This window comes from Rhinolophus ferrumequinum, chromosome 2, assembly GCF_004115265.2.
Source record: "Rhinolophus ferrumequinum isolate MPI-CBG mRhiFer1 chromosome 2, mRhiFer1_v1.p, whole genome shotgun sequence".
NCBI classification, from domain to species: Eukaryota; Metazoa; Chordata; class Mammalia; order Chiroptera; family Rhinolophidae; genus Rhinolophus; species Rhinolophus ferrumequinum.
Genome location: NC_046285.1, coordinates 8030263 through 8056307, shown reverse-complemented (window position 1 = coordinate 8056307; position 26045 = coordinate 8030263). Strand labels below are relative to the sequence as shown.

The 26045-nt window shown below is 43.8% G+C and overlaps 1 protein-coding gene across 1 annotated transcript; it reads left to right on the top strand.

The window, feature by feature from the left end:
* The first annotated feature begins 323 nt into the window (after positions 1 to 323).
* Positions 324 to 1208, top strand: LOC117036728 (histone H2A.Z-like). The gene has a single exon (XM_033131827.1). It carries the CDS (start codon positions 423 to 425, stop codon positions 807 to 809), a length of 387 nt encoding a protein of 128 aa, XP_032987718.1. The 5' UTR covers positions 324 to 422; the 3' UTR covers positions 810 to 1208.
* Positions 1209 to 26045: the final 24837 nt, after the last annotated feature.

The window sequence follows — 26045 nt, the reverse complement described above, 5'->3', positions numbered from 1 at the left end:
CATTCTTGCCACTTTCTGAAGCAGTTCTGGAAGTCCTCTTTCGTGAGTGTCTTTACTTCATCCATCATGACAACACTCCATGTCACACATCGCTTCTGGTACGGCAATTTCTGTCAAATAAAAACATTATGGTTTGTTCGCAGTCACCTTATTCATTGGATCTGGCACCACGTGACTTCTGGTTCTTCCCCAAAGTCAAAATGACCACGAAAGGAAAACATTTTGAATCAATTCAAGACATTGAGGCAGCCACGACAGCACAACTAAAGACACTCATGAAAGAGGACTTTCAGAACTGCTTCAAAAAGTGGCAAGAGGCAGTTTGAATCGCGGTGCGACGAAGGAGTAGGCGGTGGGATCTCGCTTGGTGTTTGACTAGTCCTTTCTCTGCCTTGCTTGTTTGAGCTTCAGCAGAATTTGAAATGGCTGGCGGTAAGGCTGGGAAGGACTCCGGAAAGGCCAAGACAAAGGCGGTTTCCCGCTCGCAGAGAGCCGGCTTGCAGTTTCCGGTGGACCGTATTCATCGACACCTGAAATCTAGGACGACTAGCCATGGACGTGTGGGCGCGACTGCTGCTGTGTACAGCGCAGCCATCCTGGAGTACCTCACCGCAGAGGTACTTGAATTGGCAGGAAATGCATCAAAAGACTTAAAGGTAAAGCGTATTACCCCTCGTCATTTGCAACTTGCTATTCGTGGAGATGAAGAATTGGACTCTCTCATCAAGGCTACAATTGCTGGTGGTGGTGTCATTCCACACATCCACAAATCTCTGATTGGGAAGAAAGGACAACAGAAGACTGTCTAAAGGATGCCTGGATTTCTTATCATCTCAGGACTCTAAATACTCTAACAGCTGTCCAGTGTTGGTGATTCCAGTGGACTGTATCTCTGTGAAAAACACGATTTTGCCTTTTTGTAATTCTATTTGAGCAAGTTGGAAGTTTAATTAGCTTTCCAACCAACCAAATTTCTGCATTCGAGTCTTAACCATATTTAAGTGTTACTGTGGCTTCAAAGAAGCTATTGATTCTGAAGTAGTGGGTTTTGATTGAGTTGACTGTTTTTAAAAAACTGTTTGGATTTTAATTGTGATGCAGAAGTTATAGTAACAAACATTTGGTTTTGTACAGACATTATTTCCACTCCAGTGGATAAGCTCAATAAAGGTCATATCCCAAAAAAAAAAAAAAAAAAAAAAAAAAAAGTGGCATGAATGATGGAATAAGTGTGTTTGAAGTGAGGGGGAATATTTTGAGGGTCATCAATGGCAATGTGTCTTTTACTGTAATTTTTTTTTTTTTTTACTTAAACATTCACCATATTTGTTGATCACATCTCATATATGCAAATCTTACATCTGATAAGGATTAATATCCAAAATAAATAAAGAACACATGCAACTCAACGACAAAAATAATGTGTTTTAAAAAATGGGCAAAGGACTGGAATAGACATTTTTTTTTAAAGAAAAAAATACAAATGTCTAGCAGGTACATGAAAATGTGCTCAACATCACTAATCAGCAGGGAAATGCAAATGAAAACCATAATGAGACATCACCTCATGCCTGTTAGGATGGTTATTTTCAGACAGACAAGAAACAAATATTGGCTAGGTTGTAGAGAGAAAAGGGAACTTTTGGACACTATCAGTAGGAATTTAAATTGGTGCAGCCACTGTGGAAAACAAACAGTATGGAGTTTTTCTCAAAAAATTGAAAACATCACTGTCAGTCATCTAGCAATTTCATTTCGGGGTGTATATCCAAAGGGAATGAAATCACTATCTTGAAAGATTTATGCACTTCCCCTCCTCTGCCATGTTCTTTGTAGCATTATTTAGGATAGCCAAGACATGGACACAAGCTAAGTGTTCATCAGTGGGTAAAGAAAATGTGAAACTACACACACACACACACACACACACACACACACACACACACACACAGAGGAATGTTATACTGCCATTAAAAAGAAGGATATCCTGCTATTTGCAACAACATGAATGGACCTTGAGGGCATTATGCTAAGTAAAATAAGTCATATGGAGAAACACAAATGCCTTATGATCTCACTTACATGTGCAATCCAAAAAACTAAACTCACAGATACATAGAACAGACTGGTGGTTGCCAGATGCAGGGGTGAGAGACCTGGGTAAAGGGGGTCAAAAGGTACAAACTTTCAGTTATAGAATAAAGAAGTCATGGGGAGGTAACATACAGCAACAGTTAACAATCCTGTATTGTATATTTGAAAGTTGCTAAGAGAGTAGATGTTAATGTTCTCAACAAAAGGAAAAAAACTGTAACTGCGCGGTGAGGGATGTTAACTAAACTTGTTATGGTAACCATTTTACAATATGTAAATGTATCAAACACCATGTACACCTAAAACCCATACAGTATTAAATATCAATTATATCATAATGAAACTGGAAAAAATATGAAATAAGGAGATAAAATCAGGAGTTGACAATGTAGGAGGACAACTTTACTTGATTTGGTTCCTTATTGATTAAGTGTAGGTAACCTTCATTATTGAATACTCTGGCATATTTTCCTTTTCTTGGGCTCTTTGGAGGAAGGAAAATCTGAATTTAGATCTTTGTGTTCTGAGGATGTACATAGTGTGTCTCAAACTGACCACAAGAGAGTGCAGAGGGTAGGAAAGAGGTATCATGAGCTGAAACTTAGAGGTAAGGGGTTGTGGGTACCAGGAGTAATGAGAGCACTAAATGAGTTAAGGAGAGAGGAGGCATTCTGGATGAATAATGCAAAGGACAGTAGTTATAATCATGGTTGAAATCAAGCATGGTAAGTCTATCTAAGACTATTATTTGGAGAGGACAGACTCATTTATATTGTCATGGAGAAACAGAAAAAAAAACTCAACCTCTTTGTCACAAAAAGGGTTCACACCTTTTCAATTGTGATATTATTTGTAGTTCTCTACCAGTTTAAATGAAAAATATGATTCCCAAATCAGCATCTTTGAAATCGGAGATATACATATATCCATCTATATCTATATCTATATCTATATGATTTCCATTCCTTTTCCAGAGGATTTAAGGTACCTGAATCAATATGTGTGTTTTATCTCCATAGCCCTAATTAAGGTCTCTGATTCTTTAGATCTTTGAAAGACACTGTGTACTTTCAGCTGGTCATTGAAAGCCAACAATATCTGCCATAATGAAGGTCAGAAAAGTATTGTCAGAGATTTGGGATGTTTCTTATCATTTGAGGAATTAAGCAGAATCAAGTACATTTGGCAGCCTTAATGAAATGTATACTTACTAATTTATATATTTTATGATTCAAATCATCTTATGATTTGGGAACTTATTAACTTGTAAAACCTTGAAAAATTACAGATAATACATCACATTTAGTTATACGTTGAATGAGCCATTTTAATCAAAATCACTCTGTTTTTTTTATCACACTTACCAAGCTCTGTTATAGTAACAATGCATTGATTTTATTTGTTTAATATCCTTGTTCCTTACTAGACTGTAAGTTCCATGAAGGCGGGGGCTGTGCTTTAGTTCACCACTGTAAACCTAGAAAAGTACCCCGTACTCAATAAATATATAATAAATAAATAAATATATGAATTTTAATGACATATTTTCATAATCGTCAGTGACTTTGAAAATTCAAGATATATGGTTATTATACTTTCATGCCAATGTGATAGTCATTTAATATTTCTGGAAATTTGTGTTTTAGAACATTTTTCATGTTTTCTGAGGAGTTAATAGCCATATAGAGGATCTCTTTGCCTGGTAATTATGGCCTAAATATTCATTCTCAGAAAGCGGTGAACTCCTTTGTCAACCTTTCACAAAATGTAGTTAACACTGGTCTGAATTGACTCAATGACCCTCAAATTTTAGCAATTTGATGCTGGGTAAGTTTTTTTAGAACCCTTTCACTGAAAAGTTTATCCTAATTTTGCCCAAATTAGACATTCAAATACAATAGTTCTATTGATTTTTTTCCTCCATAACTAGTGTCCTCTGCTTGTTACATGATTGACTAGTGGATAAAAATGATTGGCACGTGTGGGACCTCCCACCCCCTCCCAATTCCCAGCAGCTCTTAGTAAAGGTACTACACAAAGCATGATGTTTAACCGTAAGATCCCTTAGACACCATCTATTCATCTGAAATACTCCCAGTTCTGTCATCCCACGGGCCCCTGTTGGCTGAGGACTCTGGGAAGTGGGACCATTCACTGATCTAGTGCAGGTTTTCCAGCTCGGAGTTGATTCCCCTCTCCACAAATATTCCTATAGTGAAAATGTTATTTGTGACTTTTTTGGAGATATTTGGCAGCTTCTTATTGATGTTATCTTAGAAAAATTATTCTAAAACTTGGAAATAAGGAAAAAATGATTGCAAGTCCTTTCAATGTGGTGTTAGAAAAGTGCTTCCTACATTTTAATGTACACCTGAATCACCTGGTTATGTTTTAAAAAACAGATTCAGACTCAGTGCATTTGGGGTGGAGACCCAGATTCTGGGGGACCCAGTTGATGGCATGCTCTGGACAGTGCTACGCATTTTGAATAGCAAGGTGCACGGGCAAATTGTTGAAAGCCCTTGTAAAAGGCCATGTCATTTTTATAGGGCAGTGGTTCTCAAACTTGGTTGCACATTAGAATCACCGGAGGAGGTTTTAAAAATCCTGCTGCCGAGGCCTTACTTAATTCCAATTAAATCAGAATATCGAGGGTAAGACCTAATTGTCAGTATTTTTAAAAACTCCCCAGCTGTTTCTAATATGTTCTAAGGGAATATAGCTTTGTTTGCACAACTGATTAGGGCCATTTTACAGTTGTGTAAAACTGGTAAGGTGTGATGGTTTTATTGGACTGTGGGACTTTAACCAACTTGATACTTATTTCATGTTTTTTTTCCCCTACTGACTAAAAATATTCAGCTTCTTAAATTTCATTTTGCCTTTGTGTGGGGACAGAGCCAAGAGTGCAGTTTCCAGGCTCTCAGCCTCACGTGGCAAGGTGCTGGCTCAGGTAGTAAATGGCCATCAACTGTGATTGGATGGCCATCAGCTGTGTAGTTGGCGGTCAGCTGTAACCAGTGAGCCATTGGCCACTAATATAACTGCTGTGGCTACGCTAGCAGAAAATGGGGGCTAGCAAGAAGATGGTGGCTGACCTAGCAAGAGCGGATTGCAGTTAGCACGGCAGAGTGCAGTTAGCAAGGGGTTGGTTGGTTGGCAGAGAAGCAGATGGCAGGTTGCGGATCGTGTGGCTCCTGCTTCCTGTGTCTTCAACCCAGCTCCCGGAGAGACTATAGTGGTATGACTCCCCTACCTATGGTTCCGTGGGTGTTCCTTTTTGGCCTCACCATGTCCTGTGTTCTTATGTGGGGAGTGGGACCAGAGACCCCGCAGGTCGCCTCGCACGACAAATGGCGCAGCGAGCAGGGTACGGTGTCAGCCAAAGCTCTCCAAAGGGCGGTGGAGCAGTTTGTGCATATGAACACTCAGTCTCAGGAAGACCAGTAGGAGCGGCTGCCAAAGAGCTGGACCCCTGTGGAGGGGTGGGAAGACGTGGACGGTTCTCTAACCAAATAGGCTGGAGAAAGCGAAGTTCTTTGCGGCCCTGTGGGCTGGGAAGTGCTTTCTGAGGCAGCCTGGATACAGGACTTGTAGTCCCAGGAGGAAACGCTTGCTGAGTCCTCCATGGGAGATGAAGGTGAGGTCAAGGTCGTCCCTCAACCCCAGGACTGCCCTGGTAAATGACTATGGACTATGAGGAATTGCTTTCCATCCCTAATTTAATGGACTGTTTGACCGTTTGCTTGGGAACGGTACCACCACGTGGTGGAACTGGCGGATGTTTGTTTTTGTGTCTTGACCGGCAGCCATCGAGAATATGTAAGAAACTTGACTGTGAGCCGCTGTTGTTCCAGCACGGTACCCTGAGAGGCCCAGAGAGAGTGGCAGTGCCCTGAGAGCCCTGGTTGAGTCGAGGAAGTCTGGCTGTGCCCAGAGAAAGTGGCAGTGCCCTGAGAAACCCTGGCTGTGTCCGGAGAGACTGGTGGTACCCTAAGAAGCCCAGGAAGTCTGGCTGTGCCCAGAAAGACTGGTGGTGCCCTGAGAAACCCTGGCTATGCCCAGAGAGCCTGGCTGTGTCCTGGATATTGCATTCACCTCCAGGCGCCTCCATAGGGTCCCTTGTGGAAGATGCTTGTCTTGTAGATTGTGAGGCGAGACCCTGTAGGGGTGGAGTGTGGGGACAGAGCCAGGAGTGCAGTTTCCAGGCTCTCGGCCTCACGTGGAAAGGTGCTGGCTCAGGTAGCAAATGGCCATCAACTGATTGGATGGCCATCAGCTGTGGCTAGTTGGCTGTGAGCCAACTAGTGAGCCATTGGCTACTAATGTAACTGCCGTGGCTACGCTAGCAGAAAAATGGGGGCTAGCAAGAAGATGTTGGCTGCACCTGCAAGCGGAGCAGTGAGGGTTGCAAACAGTGTGGCTCCTGGCTTCCTGTGTCTCCAACCCAGCCGCCATGGAGAATACAGTGGTATGACTCCCCTACCTATGGCTCCGTGGGTGTTCCTTTTTGACCTCACCATGTCCTGCGTTCTTATGTGGGGAGTGGGACCAGAGACTCCGCAGGTCGCCTTGCACGACAAATGGCGCAGCCAGCAGGGTCTCCCACATGACAGTTTGTCATCTTCCTAGTTCCCTCATTAGTGAGTTAAATAAAACTTTGACACAATGCTTTAATAGGTTTTGTTTGTGTGGGGACAGAGTCCCAGAGAGCAGTTTCCAGGCTCTTGGCCTCATGTGGAAAGGTGTTGGCTCAGTTATTAGATGGCCATCAGCTATAATCAGATGGCCATCCGCTGTGGCTGGGTGGTCATCAGTTGTAACCGGTTAGCCATTAGCCACTAATATAACTGCCGTGGCTAGGCAGGCAAGGGGTTGGTTGGTTGGTAGAGAAGCAGACTGTGGATTGCAGCTAGCAAGTGGGGTTAGCAAGCGTGGATGGTGGATTGTGGATCATGTGGATCCTACTTCCTGTGTCTTGCCCAACTGCCAGTGAGACTGGGGTGCAGGAAGTCCTCTCACTGGGGTACTGGCAGATGTTTGCTTTTGTATCTTGACCAGCCGCCATCGAGAATATAGTGGTATGACTCCCCTATCTATAGCTCCGTTGTTGTTCCTTTTTGGCCTCACCATACTCTGTGTGGAACTCTGGATAGAGTTCCAGAGAGCAGTTTCCAGGCTCTTGACCTCACATGAAAAGGTGCTGGCTTGGGTAGTAGATGGCCATCTGCTGTGGCTGGGTGGCCGTCAGCTCTAACCAGTTAGCCATTAGCCACTGATATAACTGCTGTTGCTACGCTAGGGCGTTGGTTGGTTGGCAGAGAAAAAGACGGTGGATTGCAGATTGTGTGGATCCTGCTCCCTGTGTCTCCATACCACTATCGAGAATATAATGGTATGACTCCACTATCTATGGCTCCATTGGTGTTCCTTTTCGGCCTCACCATAGCCTGTGTTCTTGTGTGGGGAGTGGGACCAGAGACCCTGGATTACAGTTTGTTTTATCCAAACTATTACAATAATTTCTCAGCCAGTCAGTATATTTTTTCTTTTGTTTGAGCAACAGCCAGTATTTTGTGGAAGCTGGAAACAAATACATTGTAAATAAATTCATACATTTTATTGGGGTCTCTCTATACCTCCTACCATGCTTGGTACAACCCTCATCAAACCAACAATTGATTACTAGTTCTGTAATTACTGATACACTTGATCTTAAAGTACATTTCTAGAGGTCAGATTTATACTCTCACCTGTGCCAATTCACTATCATTTGGAAGATAGTTCTCTCTTTTATTTACAAGAGCAATGCCATGACGCAGCCGCTGGTAGGTTTGGACTTGGAGTTGTTTCCCTCCAGTGGTGATGTGTTGGCTCTACTCCACCCACACTTTCCCCCCAGCTTCTCCTTATGACTGATGGCTCCCATTTGCAGGATGTCAGGCCAGCATTGGAGAGACTCCCTGTAGCAAAGTAAATTGGCCGACTTAGGGATCAAACCTGTGAATTTGGCTTCATCAGTACAGTAATCTTAGCAGAAGCATGAACCTGCCACTTTACCAAATGATTGATTTCACTGAAAGTTATGATTCTGAAATTGTCCTGCCTCTTTGCCAGAGGAAAAAAAAAAACATTGTGAGAGATGGGTAAAAGGTAAATACACCTTTGAGTTAAAAATATGTTATAAAATTAAAGATTTAATGAAAAATAGCTAAAAGGATATTTAAATATTAAAAAAAAACTTATACAAATAAGGGCAGTTAACCTAACATTAAGTTCATATTATCCCTTCTTTTTAGAGTGCACCTTTACTATGATCTTTCAGCTTTAAAAAATAAAGTATGTTTTGCCTATATAGCTATATTTAGTGCCAATTTCCATAACGTACAGTAAATATGTAAATATTAGGGTGACAATAAAGTAAGGACATATCCCAGATGGAAGTTTTACCCTTCGATATTGTCCTTCTGGAAGGTTATCCACCTATTTTGAATATGTTGTAATTACCTAAAATATTTTTGGAAACAATTTTGGATTAAAAAAATATATATATTTTTGGTTTGGAATTGATTTTTGTGTTCCATTCTTTGACTATGACAAGTCTTCCTCTTTTGGTATATGTATGATTATAGGAATGAATTGGGAGACACTTCAAGTAAATTCTGTTGAGGAAGGTGTGGGTTTAAGTAGTTTTAATTAAATGTGGATAAGAGATATGATGTGATAATAAATAACAAAGCTGCTTTTCTCAAGTGGCTTAAACTGGTCTTGAAGGCTCTTCCCAAAAGGGAGTTTCAAAATGTTTTAAGATAATTTTACAGAGTAAGTAAAATCTGTCATGGTAGTGAATACGATGAAGGGCGTGATTTTGATATTGACTTTCTGGAAGTATTTATATTTTGTTCTGTTTTGTTTTTGACTCAGTATTCATACATATAGTATTTTAGCACCTTTTTAAAGATTGTATTGACATGATTGATTCTAATTAATGTTTTCTTTTGCTTTAATTGGTTGTTTTGAAAGAAACAAGGTCACATGCTAAGACTCAGAGAGAAAGAAAAATCACAGAAAGATGACGTTTTACAATTTAATACTTGGATAATTGGTTTTCATTTTTTACAGTAAATACACATTATATTTTTGTATATTATTTACATTATTTCATGACTATGAAAACATAACACCAATTTATGCATCCTTCTGTGTCATAAACAAATGTTTATAATCAGTGAATTAGTAAATTTACTTTATATTGGAACTTTAGCTATTAATCAAACAGTGAGCTTCAATCTCTTTTAGGATTAAATACAGTGACTCTTAAAATATAGTTAAACATATGATATAAAGAATATGTCAAATTTTGTTTTCCCACTAGCAGTGAAAATAAGTGCATTTTTCTTTCTTTTTTTAAATTAAAGCTTATTGGGGGAACAATTATTAGTAAAATTACATAGATTTCAGGTGTACAATTCTGTAATATATATCTATATCTATATCTATATCTATATCTATATCTATATCTATATATATATATCATCTATATATCACATTATGTGTTCACCACCCAGAGTCAATTCTCCTTCCATCACCACATATTTGATCCCCTTTATCCTCATCTACCACCTCCCCACCCCTTACCCTCTGGTAACCACTAAACTATTGTCTGTGTCTATGAGTTTCTCTTCCTTCATTTGCCTTACTGACCTCGTCTTCCTCTTACAAGTAGATGTGATTCTTCCTTGCTGTCCATTCTATGTCCTAAAGGAGGAGAGAATTGTATGTATGTGTATATATGTGTGTATGTATATGTGTACATGTACATTCTCTCCTCTTTATATACAGCCAGTGCCAAAAAAAGTGTATATACATATTAAGACAGGAAAAACTGTAATAATATATTCCAATGTCCGAAGATGATTACAAGTCACGTGTATACATTTTTTGGCACACCCGGTATACGACATAAAAGTATATTGGTATTAGTATGTATAATATAATGTACTATATATAATATGTAATATATATTTTTAAATTTTCTTATCACTTATTTAAGTCTTATTATGTATCAGATACCATGTTTAGTATTTCCCTGATGTTATCTCATGCCATTCCCAGCAGACCTTTGTGATTTAGATTTTTTATCCATTTTACAAAAGAGGAAATTAAAACAAGAAAGGTTAAATAACTTTTCCAGACATTAGCTATGAGTTACAGAGTTGGGATTTCAACACATTCCATGTTCTCTGTTTTGAATTCCAACATCTCTGCTCTTAACACTCTGCAAATTGCCTTCCCTGCCTCACTACACTCACGTGGGTGATGCTTCCCTCCTGTTCTAGACTGAGGCAGAATCTGCATTTCACTTGTCGCTTTTTCTATTCTGTTTTTCTCTCACTTGCCTAGGAGGGAAGGCAAATCCCTGTTCTTTAGGGCACGTCACCCGTTGCTCTGTCCGTGGCAGACATTATGAGTCGATGACCACACTCTGTTTCCGTGAGCCGTCTCGAGAATCCGTCTCCCCTCTTCTACAGGAAGTCAGACCCCTGCTTTGGTTGGAGATGAATCCTGTTTGCCATTCCTGGCCTAGAACCATGCCTCTCACACAAATGTGCTTAGCAAACTGTTCCCACCATGTTGCTATTTTGTTCATTTTACATTTAAAGAAATAACATTTAGAGACTCCTAAGCCATTCTCATGGGCATATTCATGCCTACCTCATTGGGTTTTTATGAAGATTAATTGAATTAATGCACATAAAACTCTTCAAATAGTGTCTTGGCACAAGGTAACTTAGTTATTAGTGCTATTACTCAAAAGCACACACGTTGTATCCATAGAGATAGATGGAAAAGCAGCTGGTGGTTGGCAGGAGCTGTGGGGAGGGAGGAATGGGGTGTGACCTCTGTCAGAGCACGTGGTTTCCTTTTGGGGTGATGAAAACGTTTGTCACTAGATGGTGGTGGTGGTTGTATAACATCGTGACTGTGCTAAATGCCACTGAACTGTACACTTCAAAACAATTAATTTTATGTTATGTGAATTTGCCCTCAATTTGGAAAAAATGACAGAGGTTATAATGGATGGGGTAGGACCAGCGGGAACTTGAGAGGGAGTTTTGCCTTAAATTTCGCTCCCTGGGCCCCTCGCTCACCTCACCGTAGTCCCAGACCTGGTAACATGGCCAGAATTTGGACCTAAGCCTAAATAAAGCATTCTTTCCACATAGTATGTTGCTTTAGAAATCAGAGAAAGTCCATCCTCACTGGTAGGTAGTTGTGATTTGTGTCCGGTAATTGCAGATGGAGGAGGAGTGTCCCACCCTCAGCCAGGAAAAGGAGTGAATTTCATAGTTACCCAGCAGTGTTAGAGAACAAAGGGCAATAAATACTAGGAACTTGCTGTCCGCTGGGTAGCATCTAATGTGTATAGTAAACATGACTCAGGCAGGGGCAGGCTTGAAGGGAGCTCTGATAGTCGGCAACTTCTCTTGCTGCACTTGGGGTCTGTCTTTACTAACTACGAAGAAAATTCAGAGTTTGGAACTGTGTCTATTAAAAGCAAAGTGACATCATTCTCCCCCCTGGTGTGTAAGCACCTTCCCTGAGCTTGCTGTGGCATCAATGGGGCTGCTGCTGGAGGCTTAGTCTCGGCTAAATAGACCTCAGGGTACGGTCATGACTTTGCCATGACGTGACGTCACTGGGAGGGTCCTTGTGGAAACAAAGTCTCAGATCTTCCACTGCTAATCTCTTTGCAGTTTGCTTTATTCATAACTGTGTAAATGTGTTACAGCCACAACCTATTTCGTAAACACAGCTCAGTGTTTACTAATAAACAAGAAGATATTAATAGCCACCTCTCATTTTAAAGCAACTTCACAGACAGAACTTGGCTAAGAATTAAATGGCAAAAGGAGGTTTTAATTTATTACATGCAGTTCATGTGTTTGTCTTAAAGGAATTGCTGTGATGGTCTTGACCTGATTCTGGATCAAGTGGGAGGGCCAGGTGTGCGCCCTCTATCCCCTTGTCACCTGGCCCAGGTGGACCTACCAGTGGAGGTGGGGGACGGGCATAAAGGTTCCTTGTCTTCTTTCAAAACCTTAAAGTTACCTTGAAAACCTGTTCAGACTGTTTCCTGTCTTTCAGCATAAATTATGAGCCCTCTCCCTGTGCTACTGGGGACACAAAGGTCAACTGCATGATTTCTGCCTCCAAGAGCTGGCAGTCTGACGGGGAAATGATCACCGAAAGAGGTAACTGTAACACAGGTGACAGGAGCCTTCTAAAGTTTGGGGACTAAGTGCCAGGTGAGCAGAGGAGAGGGGGTGTTTAGTTATGTTGGGGGAGGGAGGGTGGGTGCTTCCTGGGGGGCACGGGACGGGGCAAGATTACTGAGGAGTTGGCACAGAGATGACATTGAAACTGAACGTTGAAGGATTACCTTGGACAGTGAAGGGAACCTGAGAGGGTGTGTGTGTGTGTGTGTGTGTGTGTGTGTGTGTGTGTGTGTGGTGTGTGGACACAGGGAAACACACAGAACTCTGCCCTTATCTGAACGTAGAAAGAGAAACTCTTGCATTGTTGGAATGTGGGAACCAACTGGAAGGGTCGGTTGGGAAAGAAGAGTTGAATAAACCCCACTTCCTGCTTTCATCAGTGAGAAACCACTAGGATATAGACAGTCTAGGTGGCCCTCTTGAAGTTCACAAAGATAAGAAGGCAGAGTAACGGGAAGTGATGCAAAGGGGAACAACGATCCTGTGAGACGCTAAGCATTCTGGACAAAGCATACGGTTTCCCTAAGACTGTAGATGATGTCACCATGGTTTTAGACTGTAAATGTCAGATAATGTAGCACGAGGACCTGTCATCACAGAGATGTCAGAGGAGATGGTACTTTAATGGTCTATGCGGACAGGTCAGCGTGGGGGACGTGAGCCTGAGGCTCGGGGCTCCAGTTGTGATCTGACATAGGATCACTGCTTCTTCAGCTTGCATTTTCAGCATTTTTATTTCCAGATTTGTTTGGGTGAATCATTTTTATTATATGATATTCTATGTTCTATATACTTACAGTTGATTTCATTGGCCTGAGGTTAATTTTTTCTCCCTGAGGAACATAACTCCTCTTTCATCAAGAGACTCTGGGGAAATTTTACTTTATTTCCAGTTTTAAGTACTTTCAGGATTGTATATTTCAATTACAATTACATCTGTCAGGATTTAGAAATTGAAATGTACAATACGCATGTGCTGAATACTTGCCATTGGCCAATCCCAGTGAGCGTGTCAGCTGTCTCTGTCCTGCTCAGTGCCCAGCACCAGCTGGGCTTCCCTGCCTGCTGATGTCCAAGGCGCCAGCAGGTCCGCGAGAAGCCCAGCTCTGTCTCTCTGGACTTGGGTGATCCCTCCCGCCCCTTCCCTGTTCAGGCCTAGGGATGCTGAGGTCTCCCTATTGTTGCTGGTTCTGCTGCTTTGCATCTTTGATTAGTTGGGTATATCTCACCCCAGCCCACGTCTGGGTAAACTCTTCCTTTTCTCTCTGAACATTGAGATTTTCCTGCAGGAACCAACTGATGCTTATTTAGGTATGTTCACGGAAAGCATATTAAAGATACGTATATGATGCTTTGTATTCACACAGTACATTTATTACATAAACTGATCAGTGGGGATACAACTAGCAAACAGCCACATATTGTATGATTCCATTGTATGAATGTTCCGAATTCACCAAACTACAGAGAAAATAGATTCATGGTCACCTAGGCCGGGGGGAAATAAGAAGATTGAAGGGCGAAGCCTAAAGGGAACAGAGTGTCTGTCTGAGTCTGGAGCATTGTTCTAAAATTGATTGTGGTGATGGATGCGCAACATTGTGAATATATGAAAAGCCACTGCATTGTACACTTTTAATATGTAAATTGCATGCTATGTGAATTATATCTCACTAAGGTTTTTTTTTAATAAATAAAGTTTATAAGAGATTCATTCATAGTTGCCCAAACAGGGAAGCAACCAAAATGTCCAAGGTGAATAGATAAAGCAACTGTGATGCAACCAGATAATGGAATATTATTCAGCAGTAAAAAGAAATGAGCTATTAGGCCATGAAAAGATATGGAGGAAACTTAAATGCATATCACTAAGTGAAAAAAGCCAATTTGAAAAGGCTATGTATGCACTGTGTGATTCCAACTACATGGCATTCTAGAAAACCAAAACTCTGGAGACAGTAAAGACATCAGTGTTTTCCCTAGAATAGGGAGGGAGGAGGTATGAATAGGCATAAAACAGAAACTTTTCAGGGCAGAAACTTCTCTGTTTGAGATTATAGTGGGGGACACATGTCATTATACATTTGTCTAAATCCATAGAATGTACAACACCAAGAGTGAACCCACATGTAAACTATGCCCTGTGAGTAATAATGATGTGTTCATGTAGGTCCACGGATTCTACAACTGTCGCTGTCTGGGTATGGATGATGATAATGGGGAAGTGTGTGTGTGTGTGTGTGTGTGTGTGTGTGTGTGTTGTCCTGAAAGTGCTTGGGCAGTTTAACGTTCATTAACATCAGAGAAGTAAGTGCTAAAGACTTATACCCAAGATCATTTGAAGATTTAATTCTTTATTTTATATTGAGTTTGGTTTTGTGAATGTTGAATAATGAATTTTTTATTTCAATTATTTGAGTCAGCATCCCTGATTGAAGAGAGTAAGGTTAACTTGATATCACACACTTTCATAAACAGTTACGTCCAGACCCCTTCTGTCAGGTGAGCAATAATGCAACCACTGAGGTCAATTGTCCACCGTTCCCTGAGGCCCGGGAAGATGCTACTGCCTCAGTGTCCACTTTGGCTTCCGCAGATTCTGTGATTGAGTCATCCTTCCCTTTGTCTGCTGCCTTCTCAGGAGTACCTCCAGGAAAATCAATACCTGCCCCTCTGCCTGAGCCTTTTTCCATTGTCACCTCCAATTCTCTCTCCTAATCCAATGACCCACTTGTCTGACCTTCCTTCACCCTCAACTCCGGGTCACTCTTTGCCACCAGAGACTTTTCCTCCTTTGGAATATGCATTCCCAGTGGGCCATTCCCCACCCCAACCCCTTGTCGCCGCACCACATGGCACTCCAAGAGCGGATCCTCTTTTCCAACCAGATGCCCCTCTGACTTTGAACACCATCTTTCTTAACCCCTCCCTTTCCCAAGATATCAAGCCCTTATCAGATTTGTCCCAGACAAGGAATCCCACTGGTTCATTGGCTTGTCATCAGGTACCACCAGTGCTGTGTACCTCACCACCACCAGGCTACAATTTCATTGTGACTCACTCTAAATCAATTTCCATCCCAGGAAGCCTGATCCAGAGACTGCATCTCCTGATAGCCCCGGTGCATTGTCCACTTCTGTCCCAACAGTCACAATCATTGACCATTCCAGCCTGTCACTTGCAAACCTTTCCTGCCAAAGACTCATTCCCTTCCCCCTTGGCACAAGGTGATTGCAAGCAAGAGTTTCTTGCCCTCTATTCTTTACAGGTCTCTTTTGGGGTAGATCCTGTAGCCAACCTGGCAGGGTGTGGTCAACCTATGTTTCTCAGCACAGATACCCTGGCATTCCCCAAGAGAGAAGTCCAAAAGAGAAGAGATTTTGTGATATGTAAGGGAAAGGGGAAGAAAAATGGTTGATTTCCAAAACAACATAGGCCAGTTTACAACCTCAGTTCTTCAGGAAAAATTTTCGAGTCCACTTCTGATAGACATGACTCGTTAGTCGCCCTTCCTTTCTGAAGCAACAAAGGCAAACCAACGGAACTGCATGTCCATCAGCAGCCCTCACATCCCAGGACCCAGATGGATTATTTGATGGAAAATCATATCCAGCTTTTCTGGGTTTTCCTATCTTTGCCCAGCAAGTCCTTGCTTTTTACTGTCCATGTCTTGGGTGACTATTCCTCAATCTTTTCTTACAATAGCATCTCAGATGTCTCCACAGGCCAACTATATCCAATATTTTCCCATGCCCTACCTCCATCCTTGCCTGGGGTCCAGCCTCATCTCTTCTCTCAATCCCGACCCCAATCCCAGCTCCTAACTCTCAAGTCAGCTCCAACCCCACCCAGGTCCACCTCTAATGCACACTTCCAATCCTACCATCGAGTCCTATACCCCAGATTAGAGTCTGTGAGTGTGTTTTCATCACCCCCACAATGAATCAGTCTATTGCACGTCATATGAAATTCAACACTTGAGATGCAGCATGTTGCCCAGGCAACTAGTATATTTGTGGAGTTTACCCTCTGTGGTCCAAAGTTCTCAGGAGGACTTTTGTTGTTCTGCTCCTAGTTCTGCTTATTGCTGGGCCTCCCAGACCCCAGTTTCAATCTCTATCTTTCCTGGAATGTTTCACCTCAGCAATGAGCTGTGGAAAAATCTAGAGCATCATCTTTGAAAAGGGCTCATCCAACACTAGTGGGGCCTGCCCCACAGAATCCATGAGTCTTGGGCACTCATGAGGCTTCTGAGCGATTTTTCAGAGATATCTGAGCCAGAGAGCAACTATGGATTGTCATGCATCTCTGTATATAAAGGACAAAGTAGCAAAACTCTAAATGTTGGATTGAGCCAATCCAGAAGTTTCTATGAGAGAGGCTCAGAAACACTTCAGCCAGAGGAAGATACGGGGAAGGATAAGGGAAATGGCCTAGAGAATGGCCCAAAAGATTATCTGTTGAGTGATTCAGAGAACTCTTTAGATAAAGACCTGGTATGTGACTCTGAGAAAGTCCTAGATGGCCCCGGGGTGAGTCTGTTAGGAGAGAATACGGTGTTGTCAGGGCAGAGTCTACATCCGAGACAACTGGACAATTTCCTGAATGTGAATTCAAACAAGTTTGAGAAAATTCACGAGGGTCTGCTACCTGGGCCTCTCCATGGAACATAGCATGCTGTCAAGCAGACATCGACACCTTCTGTGAAATCCCACACTGAAGTAAAGGAGAGAAGTTTGCCACCATCAGTGGGTGAGGTCTACTGCTTGAATACCTCCCAGGAGCTTTTCTTCACTAGGTCCAGTGCCCAACAGATGCTGGAAGTCCATATGAAAGTTTCATATGAGGATGCTGTCAGCGTTCCCTCCCAGGTCCTCGAGTCCTTTGAGGTATTTATGTGGACGGAGACCACAGCCTATTCCTTGTTTCGTTCCAAACTCTCTCCATCAAACAATCTGATGTCTGAGGTAAATTCCAAATCTGGGGGCTACATGGCCCTTAGAGGAAGCTCTATTTGTCTTCCTGGAGACTAAGTGGCAATGGCATATTTACCCTCCATCCTGTACCATCTTCACCCTGCCACCTCACATGTGGGCAATGAAGGACAGGGAGCCCTGAGTCCATCACCCTCTGATATCCACCAGGGGTTTGCAGACACTATTCAGAAAAGAAGGGATTCCAGACAGAGTCTTCAGCCTGTCACACACAGCATCAAAGGGAAAGCAAGTCAGAGACCAATTCCAGTACCCAAAGAATCCCCGCCAGAGCCCCCAAGCAAAGCTATGGCCAGATGGGATACAAAGGGTAAGAGTGTGTGATCCAGCAATACAGGAGAACTGCAACGGGAAAAGACGTGGAGATAGTTCAGGACCTGTCTTCGATTCCTTTTTGCGGGGAGATAACCAGGGCTGAGGAGCTCGATGTTCATCACTTATAGACTAGTGACATCGTGACATCGAACAAGCTGGGAATGTCCCAAAGGATAACTATGAATGAGGCCCGAGGCCAACCCAGTGACATGTCCGATGCCTCAGACAGCTTGACGGACAAAGGCTCTTGGACTCATGCTCACTGTGTCTCCACTGTGGACGTGGGACCTTCCCAGGGGCTGCCTGTCCATGTGGAGGACCGAGGAATCAGTGTGGAGCAGCAGCAGGAGCCTCGGGGCCCTAGGCGGGTCTTCAGGTGGTGTAGGAAGAAGGTTCTCCGACAAGCTGGAAAGAGAGTGAGTCCTCAAGGCACCACATCAAAATGGCTTGGTGGAGGTGATCGAGGGTTGGGAACATCTCAGAGTAGATGGAAGAATGTTCCTACTCAGGACTTGGCATTAGAGGAAGTGCTTGGGAGCAAGTCTTCCCAGACCACGTCACAGAAGGGGCAGTCTGCTCCTGAAAGACCATTCAGGAAACAAATGAGACGCTTGTTTCCTTGTCTACACCCTGACAGAGAAGGCAAAAAGCATGAACATCCCCAGGAAGCGGGCAGCCCCGTATCACGTGCACAGAGCAGAGGCCCAGATCCAGGCAGAGATGCCTTGCCTGGGACGACCAGAGATAAGAGAGTCAGGAGAGGCCTTGGGAGGTACCTCCGGGAGTAGCTGGGGCGTCGGCAGGCAGCAGACATCCCCTGCCCCCAAGAGCCCCTCAGCTCCCCAGTGAAGTTTGGGAAAGCTCAGCAGGAGGCAGAAGCACGGGCTCAGTTAGGATTCCCAAGTGGCCTCCTCTCAACTCCAGGGCTCCTTCGTTAAGTGACAAACACAACATCATGCCCAGAAGAAGCTGTCTTATCCAGCCACAGTTCTCCAGGTATTCCACAAAAAACAGACAAGGACAGACAATCCCAGAAATTTGCTGGATTTATCGAGTGGCTGTTCTGTCAGAATAAACCCAATCTGGCCCTCCCAGACAGACTGTGGTCCATCCAAACCCCACCTGCAGGTGTCAAGATAGTCGGGGGCATCAGGCTTCTCTCTCACCACTGCTCAATGCACAGCTTTGAGATACATGTCTCAACTATTTTCACACCAAACCGATCTCCAGAATTTCCAGGGAAACCATTTTCCCACCCCCAAGAAATTCCTCCCTTGGGGTGAGTGTTGATTCTTCGTAATAAATGTCTCCCTAATAACAGTGACGTTTTTGTTGTGTGCTGTGTGGAGGACGTGGGTTTTGGGTCACTCAGGGCTTGTGCTTAGGGAAAGGAAGGACTTAGTTCAGCCCTTATCGTTTGCTTCCTTTAGCTTCTGAAAGGTGACCAGTCCCCAGCAGCTCTAGCCTAGAAATAGATAGCATGTCCCCAAAAGACCCTTCCATCCCTGATGAAGTGTGAGGAGATGGGCTGTGTCTCCTGCCTCTTAGCTTAGTCTTAGTAACAATGGACAGCAGCCCACACCTTCCCCCTGATGGAATGCCTTATATCCATTAGCGCGGTGGGGAAGACAGGCCTTTTACCTCTGAAGAAGGTCAAGGACAGGTACATTTTCAGAAAGTATCAGTGAAGAAACAGTGGCTTCATCGTTATGGAGAAGTCAGTGGTGAGGATCCCAAGGAGGGTGAATCCTCAGTGGGTGTGTTTGGGGTGGACGTTGTCCAGTGGTTCCTGGGCTGGTTGGGGTTGGGTCCAGGAACAGCACTGATGCTGCTTACAAGTCTGTCTTGTGTCTCAAGTTAATGTGTTGAGGAAGCATCCTTTAAACTTGACACTGAAGTTTTCCTCTTGGAAAGTAACTTTGGCAATGGCAATATGGTTTCCGTCCCTGGGTATTTCCTCAGGCTGTTAGATTGATGACTTTTTCTTTCTTTTTTTCTTATTGCAAAGAAAAGCATCACTTACCTCTCAGTGGCAGGAATTTTGATCAGGCAGCCACCTACCTTCCAGGGTAAAATAAAGCTGAAAATAAGGAAAAGCTGTCTTAGAATGAATGGGAAAATAAGAAGAGAGGGAGAGGGGAAGGAGTGACCTTGCGGTGGAACAAAGGTTTATGCCCCATCATCCCCGCACTATGACCCTGCCTTGCTCCCAGCTTCCTCAGTCTGCTCCAAACTCCACCTGCTTGAGGCTGCTCAGAGCACCGCACAGCGTGCCGATGTCTTAGACCAAATGGCACGGGGCTCTTGTTTGAGAGGGAAAATGTTATTTGTGGGGATGTCGTCAGGCTTGGCGTCCCTGTGTTTGGGGAAGGTGATCCTGGTGCCTTCCCTCCATCCATGCTTGATGGAGCTATATAAGATCTTGCCCTTAGCGAGAGCTGTTCAGCTCTCAGGGTGGACGTGTCCCCTTTGATCCTCAAGGCCCTGGTGGAGCCCTAATCCATCTCCCCCAGAACACCTGTACCTCATGAACCAGAGATGAGTTTCAGGGTTGCAGATATTTGGGGGCTCACCGTGGACTTCCATGGAATGCTTTTAAACCAAGAATGTACACAGAGAAAACTCTACGACAGAGTCTGAAGGGAAGGAAGCTCCACTTGTACAGACTAAGACTCAAAAATGGCCTGAGTGGCCCAGAGCACACTTGAGGTCATTTTCCAGCAAGATATATGAATCCTGTAAGGACAAAAGCAAAAAAACTGATGTCCACCACATTGCTCTCTCACTGCCACACTTCTATCTTCGTGTCCCAAGTTATGCCATTGAACATACAGTATCCGAGGCTTGGGGAAACAGAAAAAAGTGCCGATTTTGTGGAGGTCCTGGGAAGGACCAACGTTGGTTGGGGCCCATGACAGGAACTTGAAGGGGTGAAGAGGCACTGGAGGCTCTAACATCCATGTGGGTGGAGCAGGCAATAACTCAGCCTCCCGGATCTTAGATCATCCCATCTTAGGGTCCTTTACCTTCATTCCAGTGCAGTTGCTTCCACACAATAGAGCTCATTACCAGGAAGACCTCTGCCACCTGGAATCGTACAGAATACATTCCCAGCTTTGGGCTCACCCCCTCTCCTTCCAGCTTATCTGGCCCTTGTTAAATTTTAAACTCCACTCCATTCATTTTTCCCACTTACTCTTTGTCAATCCCTATCAATACAAGCTCCAGTTTTCCTCCCTGTCTCAGGCAGACTTGATAGCCTCTTGGATAACCAACATTTAAAAAGCACCACTAGAAATGGAGCTTCCAATCCCACTTAATTCTCTCTGTTTTGCAAAATTACAGCTCTATTTTCCCAGAAATGCCTTCCTAAAAGTAACTGATCAATACTGGGTTAAATTCCACATTCGATTCTACTCATAGCTAGATAAGTTCAGCTCTAGAACTATCTGAAAATCATTCATTCCACAAATAATTATCCCATGCTTACTAACATGTGAACAAAACAAATGGAGCTTAGGGCACAGTTTCCTGAGTCCATTCTCTCTCCATGCTACTCAAACCTATCTGAAATCGCATCCACTTTCCTCAAACTGAGGCTATCTCCATTTGCTCAACAAATGTACTGGAACAGTGCTTTGCATCTTCGATCAGTTGGGCATCTCTTAGACCCACCCATATCTTAAAAACCACTGCCGTTACTCTCTGAACAGTGAAATTTTCCTGCAGGAACCAACTGATGCTTATTTAGGTATGTTCACCGAAAGCATATTAAAGGTACGTATATGAGGCTTTGCATTCACACAGTACGTTTAATACATGAACTGATCAGTGGGGGTACAACTAGCAAACAGCCACATATTGTATGATTCCATTGTATGAAGTGTTCAGAATTCACCAAACTACAGAGAAAGTAGGTGAGTGGTCACCTAGGGTGGGGGGAATAAGCAGTTTGAAGGGCAAAGGCTAAAGGGAACAGAGTGTCTTTCTGAGTGTGGAATGTGTTCTAAAATTGATTGTGATGATGGGTGCACACCATTGTGAATACACTAAAAGCCACTGACTTGTACACTTTTAATATATAAATCGTATGGCATGTGAATTATATCTCCATAAGGTGGTTTTATTTTTTTTTAATTAAGGACTGTTTATAAGAGCTTCACTCATAGTTGCCAAAACTAGGAAGCCACCAAAATGTCCAGGGTGAATGGATAAAGCAACTGTTGTTCATCCAGATAATGGAATATTATTTAGCACTAAAAATAAATGAGCTATTAAACCATAAAAAGATATGGAGGAAGCTTAAATGTATATTACTAAGTGAAAATCGCCAATCCGAAAAGGCTGTGATTCCAACTAGATGACATTTTAGAAAAACAAAACTCTGGAGACAGTAAAGAGATCAGTGTGTGCACAGGGATGGGGGCAAGAGGAGATGAATAGGTTAAAAGAGAGGGTTTTCTGGGCAGTGAACCTGCTCTGTGTGATAGTATAAGGGGGGACACGTGTCATTATACATTTGTCTAACAACAACAGAAAGAGTGAACCCTCATGTAACCTATGGACTGTGAGTGATAATGATGTGTCCATGTAGGTCCATGGATTCTAAAACTGTCCTGTCTAGTCTTGGATGGTGATAGTGGGGAAGTGTGTGTGTGTGTGTGTGTGTGTGTGTGTGTGTGTGTGTGTGTGCCATGTCTTGAAAGAGGGCAGTTTAACCTTCATTAACGTCAGAGAAGTAACTGCAACAGACTTACCCACAAGATCATTGGAAGGTTTAATTCTTTACATTTATTTTGTACTGAGTTCAGTTTTGTGAATGTTGAATAATGAATTATTTCTAATTATTTGAGTCAGCCTCTCTGATTGTAAATGCTAACTGAAGTATACTGAAATTTTCTATTCAACTTTCAGAGAACTAAAGATAAATAAACTTGAACTTGTATATCTGGATTCATATAAGGCAAAACATTCTATAGGAAAGATGGATTTGAGGACATATATGACCCTGAGTGTAAATGGGCACAAACAAACATTCCAGGCAATACTTCACGCTTTCAAGGTAGTGGACTTGGTTAGCCCCAAGTCAAAGTCTCCACACAGTAAAGGGGGACCCAGGTCATACCTGGGTTACAGGTGAAACAAGCAGAACCTTTCCTTAAGGTCAATATATGATGAAAGATAGATTGGAAAATAGGATGCACGCAGAGGGACCAAAAGGCCCTAGGGATGGAGGGATCTGCTGGTCCAGTGGGCGGGGGGGGGGGGCTGTATCACAACCCTTTGTGACTTTTCAATGGTCTGGGAGGCAGGCCTGGCAATCAAGTCAAGAGTCTGCACTGTCACAGCTCAGTTGCCTCAGACAGATTGGCGATTCAGATAATGGATTTCCTACAATGGAATGTGTTTGCATTTCTGAATAGCCTTATTGAAATTTGTGTGAGCTTCAGCTCTGTGTCATTACAGGTTCTCCTCACTTGCCTTTATGGTGTTTGCTCCCTCCTTCTGTTCCTGTGCTACCTGGTGGAGATTCCACCTTTACCACTCGTCCAGGAAACCAAAAACATCCCAAAGGTACGGAACCCCGAGGAGGCCACAACAGATTTTATTTAGTGTTGTGTCCATTTCTACTCCCGCCTTTGAAAATGAGCAGGGCTGGCTGAGAGTAACACCTGAGGTGGGGAATCTGAGAGAATAGAACACCCTTGTAGGAGAATAGGCAGGACGCGGCTTAGGTTCAGCTGGGACTGTTCCCTTGGTAGCTCACAGACCATGTGCATATGGTAGAGGACTGATTCCAGGATCAAACCCCAAACAGTGACTTCCTGGCCCTGGCTTGGGTTATTCAGAGGGTTTGGGATCTCTGCAGGAGAAGCGAGTTCGCCAGCACTTCATCAGGAGTCACATTTCCATGTCAGACATCACTCCACGGAGCCTTCCTCTGCATTGGGCTGATCAGGAGGGCAGCGCTGAGCCTCTGAGAGCCTCTGAGCAGAGGCTGGAGCCTGAGCTCTGCCCAGGTTACAGGGTCCTGTCTGAGGGAGCAGCGATATGACTGTTGGCCTCAGGTTCTCTGCCCTCCTTGAGCAGAGGACTTCTGACTGAGAATACTAAGTGTGGACCTCATAGACAAAACCTTCCTTGAGTTTTCAAAGAAGGAAAAATTGAAAACATTTTGAACCCATAAAAATGGATCAAAGGAAGGAACACAAAGTTCTAGTAATTAAAATAGAGTCATGTTATTCTGGGATCATGAAAGTCTAAGTTTCCTATGGAGAAAGGTGACAGAAATGATTGTCTTCTTCCCAGCACCGCGGCAGAGCCAAGAGAAGAAGGAAAGGTGGGACACGGAAAGGTAAGGTTCTGCCTCTTTCACCTGTGCTCTCCAAGGGTGGCCCTTTCTGTCCTTTCCATGAGTTCCCTGGTCCATGACCTCTGAGGCCATTTGTTGCTAGACACAGTCCCTGTCTGAAAACAGAATCATTAGAAAGAGGCTCCTGGGAAGGCAGTGAGACCCTGAGTCACTCCTCTGCCCCTGCTCTGTCCTCCCTAGGCATGAGCAGTGATGGACCTGAGCAGGGGACATTGTGCAATAGATGTGGAGACTCAGAACTTCAGTATCTGGATTTTAAGTACTTTGACCTCTGGAGTGATGAGATTCCTCTCTGATGTAACCACTGACCCATGTGCTTCACAGACTGGTTTTGAGCATCAAATGAGATAATGCTTGTGAAAGTAATTTACAGATGAAATAACAGACACATGGGAACCTTGTTCGTATCAACATGGACCACTTCACTTCATGGATTAATTCTTGGGGCGTCACAGTCTAATATCACAATGGTTTCCCATAGAGGGACTCCTGTATACTACCTGTGTTTCTACCTTCATCCCACATAACTCACTCTCCTGGCTTCCCAGGTTGGAGACATTACCAGAGGGCAGAAGAGGAGAAAACACGGCTGATTTCTATCCCTAAAAGGTGAGTAGTCTTCCCTCCCCTTAGGTGATCCCTCTTTAGAATGTTCTGTGGAATTCCAGGGGCTCAGTGCAGCCTTCCATAGTCGTGGGATGGAGTAGCCATAGGAACGGGGGTGGGCATGCAGGCCCGGGGTGAGCGCTATTGGGTGTATTGTGAAGTCAGGGACGTGGAGCAATGTGAAGGGCAGCAGGCTTCTTTCAGGTGGCCCCACCCCCACAGGGCCATTAGGGCCTCCTCTCTGATCTGGTCCTGGCTGTAGCTCTCTACCTCCTGTCTCTTGCAGCCCCCTGTACCAGCGTCATGATACCAGCTGGTTTCGTCAGCGGTTACGTAAAGACCCCTTCTGTCAGGTGAGCAATAATGCAACCACTGAGGTCAATTGTCTACCGTTCCCTGAGGCCCGGGAAGATGCTACTGCCTCAGTGTCTACTTTGGCTTCCACAGATTCTGTGATTGAGTCATCCTTCCCTTTGTCCGCCGCCTTCTCAGGAGTACCTCCAGGAGAACCAATACCAGCCCCTCTGCCTGAGCCTTTTCCCATTGTCACCCCCAATTCTGTCTCCTAATCCAACGACCCCCTTGTCTGACTTTCCTTCACCCACAACAGTGGGTCACTCTTTGCCACCAGAGCCTTTTCCTCCTTTGGAATCTGCATTCCCAGTGGGCCATTCCCCACCCCAACCCCTTGTCGCCCCACCACATGGCACTCCAAGAACGGATCCTCTTTTCCAACCAGAGGCCCCTTTGACTTTGAACACCATCTTTCTTAACCCCTTCCTTTCCCAAGATATGAACCCCTTACCAGATTTGTCCCAGGCAAGGAGTCCCATTGGCTCATTGGTTTGTCATCAGGTACCACCAGTGCTGTGTACCCACCACCACCAGGCTCCAATTTCACTGTGACTCACTCTAGATAAATTTCCATCCCATGGAAGCCTGATGTAGAGATGGCATCTCCAGATAGCCCCGATGCATTGTCCACTTCTGTCCCAATGGTCACAGGCATTGACCATTCCAGCCTGTCACATGCAAACCTTTCCTGGTGTAGACTAGTTCATGCCAGGGACCCATTCCCTTCCCGCTTGGCACGATGTGATTTCAAGCAAGAGTTTCTTGCCCTCTATTCTTTACAGGCCTCTTTTGTGGGAGATCCTGCAGCCAACCTTATAGGGTGTGGTCCACTGATGTGTCTCAGCCCAGAAACCATGGCATTATCCGAGAGACATGTCCGAAAGAGGCGTCCTTTCCTGAGGTGGAAGGGAAAGGGGAAGAAAAATGGATCGTTCCTCAAACAACATAGGCCAGACCACCATCTAAATTCTTCACGCAAAATGTTACACTTAGTTTCCACTAAGCATGACTCATTAGTCGCCCTTCCTT

Coding starts and splice junctions, on each gene's coding strand:
- LOC117036728 (XM_033131827.1), top strand. CDS start 423: ATGGCTGGCGGTAAGGCTGGGAAGGACTCCGGAAAGGCCAAGACAAAG.